The sequence below is a fragment of the Octopus bimaculoides genome, chromosome 21 (genome assembly GCF_046866305.1).
Source record: "Octopus bimaculoides isolate indiv1 chromosome 21, ASM4686630v1, whole genome shotgun sequence".
Lineage (NCBI taxonomy): Eukaryota > Metazoa > Mollusca > Cephalopoda > Octopoda > Octopodidae > Octopus > Octopus bimaculoides.
Window position 1 is genome coordinate 26,960,252 of NC_142948.1, and position 2,500 is coordinate 26,962,751.

Here is a 2,500-nt window from a genome sequence, read left to right on the forward strand (position 1 = left end):
CGATTCCCAGACCGAGCGTTGTGTGTTTATTGAGCGAAAACACCTAAAGTTCCACGAGGCTCCGGCAGGGGATGGTGGTGAACCCTGCTGTACTCTTTCATCACAACTTTCTTTCACTCTTACTTCCTGTTTCAGTTGTACCTGTAATTCAAAGGGTCAGCCTTGTCACACTCTGTGTCACGCTGAATATCCCCCGAGAACTACGTTAAGGGTACACGTGTCTGTGGAGTGCTCAGCCACTTGCACGTTAATTTCACGAGCAGGCTGTTCCGTTGATCGGATCAACTGGAACCCTCGACGTCGTAAGCGACGGAGTGCCAACAGAACAAATATAAACACACACATATATACATATATACATATACCCTATATTTCTACACTCACGCACGCACACCAACACACACACACATATATGAATATATGTATGTAGATGTGCATGCTTGTATGTGTTTCCTTTATTTCTTTTATGCGTTTCAGCCATGTAGTTTCAGTCATGCTGGAGCATCATCGTGACTTTGTACCTTTTCCACATCCATCTTTTGTGGTTGATTTCTTCTGGGTGTTGGGAATTCATATCACTACTCTTGCATATGCTTTCTTCATGATTGTTGGGTCAGTTTAATGTGCGAGGGAGGTTAGCACCGCCGCCATCGTCTAGACGTTGGTTCATCAGGTATCGTGGATAGGAAGCTGGCCAATTTCTTTTAGAAGACATCCGAATGGACATTGCCTGAATTTCTTAATTCAAAAGCACGCTGCATTGAAGAGTTTTGTGCTTTTGGACAGCAAACTATTGCAGTACCTGGCCCTCACATTAGATGGAGTGGACAGTTCTTTTGATTCTATGCAATTACGTTCAGTATGGGCATTTGTATAACTTTTGATGCCGAATTTAGGTGCTAGCCCTTCCAGAATAGTATGTATGTATGTATGTCGTCAGACAAGCAGCCTTCGGTGTCTTCTATCCAAAAGGATTTTTCAACCAATATTTACGTTATTTATAGCTTTATGTGCCTCGAGATCCACTGTTCCAAGATATATATATATATATATATATATATTAACTTTACTTTAATCAAAAATCTTCATCATTATTGTTTGTTTTGTTTTTAGTGTTCTAAAAAGATAAAGCGTTACATCAAAATGAACAGAAATCCCACCAAAATTAAAATAAAAAACAGAGAAAAAGATGAATGAAATTAATATTAAATAAAGGTAGGCTTGTCGGATTTGTACGTTTTAGGAATTGACCATTGTGAGGTTGTTTTCTAGTACAGAATGCAGTCAAAATGGCGATTGACAATGGGAACGCCAACAACAATTAAATCACTTTAATTTATGCTAGCAGTCATCACGTGTAAAAATTAATTATAAAATAATTTCCATAAAATTTTTGAAACGGTATTTTAATCGTATTTAATTAATCTTATTTTTTGTGTGTGTGTTTATAGAATATACAACAAAAGAGTAATTAGATCAGTTGAATTAATTTAATTGTTTATATATGATTGTAATACATAAGATAAAATCGTATACAATCTTATTGTTTGTTTATAAAATATATTATAAAAGAGTAATTAAGTCGTATTGATTAATTAACCTTAGTAGTCAGCATGTAGTCAAAATGTTTATATACATATATATATATATTTATATATATATTATATATATTCCACTTTGTAACAAATTTCAAGTTCAACATAGTTGATTTCCAAAACGTACAAACTTGATAAGTCTACCTTGACAAATATATATATATATATATATATATATATATATATATATGCATATATAAAATATATGGTGAAGGGAGGAGGCGATCTTTGGTTTTAGGTAGATATTTCTGCGGGTACGATAACGAAAGCAATGAGACCCGGGAACATACAAAAATAGACTTGAGTGTTCCGACAAAACAAAACGAATATGTAAACGCTTAATAATTTCCTTATTAAATATCATTAAATAGAAACGCATTAATTAGATATTCTCTTCGGTTAAAATCTTTCCAAATGTATATACTTGTAGCTTTTAACGAATGATTCTAGAATTGCAGAATCGTTAGCATTAGTGGCCCTTCTTAGGGGCTCTTTGCAATTTGCCTTCTAATATCACCGCGATCAACTTTTCTTTTTATCCTTTCGGGATTAATAATAGAAAACAACAGTCAAGTACTGGTGGGGATAAGGGTCGATGTAATAGACTTCCTCTCAACATTGCTGGGCCTTGTATCATTGCAGCAAAATTTGAAACCGTTATCAATACTGCAGAAGTATATGCCTAAAATCAAAGATCATCTGCTATTTTTTTTTCTTTTAGTTGTTTCTACAAGTTCTTCACCTTAACTATGCCTGCATATCTGAGTAAAAAAAAAAAAATGATAAACACAAATAAACAACAACATTGTCCCCCATCCCTGTCACCACCACGCAGCAATCGTAAAAAGAGCTAACATCAGGTAATGAAGTTTGTCTGCAAGCAACAAAGTTCTACATTTAAAGCA

The 2,500-nt window shown here is 34.5% G+C and overlaps 1 protein-coding gene across 16 annotated transcripts in view; it reads left to right on the forward strand.

The window, feature by feature from the left end:
* Positions 1-2,500, forward strand: part of LOC106883957 (uncharacterized) — an 87,755-nt gene that overhangs the window by 71,224 nt on the left and 14,031 nt on the right. For 2 of the 16 annotated variants that reach the window (XM_089338982.1, XM_089338984.1), the window contains one exon: positions 1,114-1,212. The exons of the other annotated variants lie outside the window; for them this stretch is intronic. In XM_089338982.1, the coding sequence (XP_089195108.1) occupies positions 1,114-1,197 (84 nt within the window). In that variant the 3' untranslated portion in view covers positions 1,198-1,212. Of the gene's footprint in view, positions 1-1,113; positions 1,213-2,500 lie in introns of those variants that run through there. 16 annotated transcript variants of the gene reach the window in all.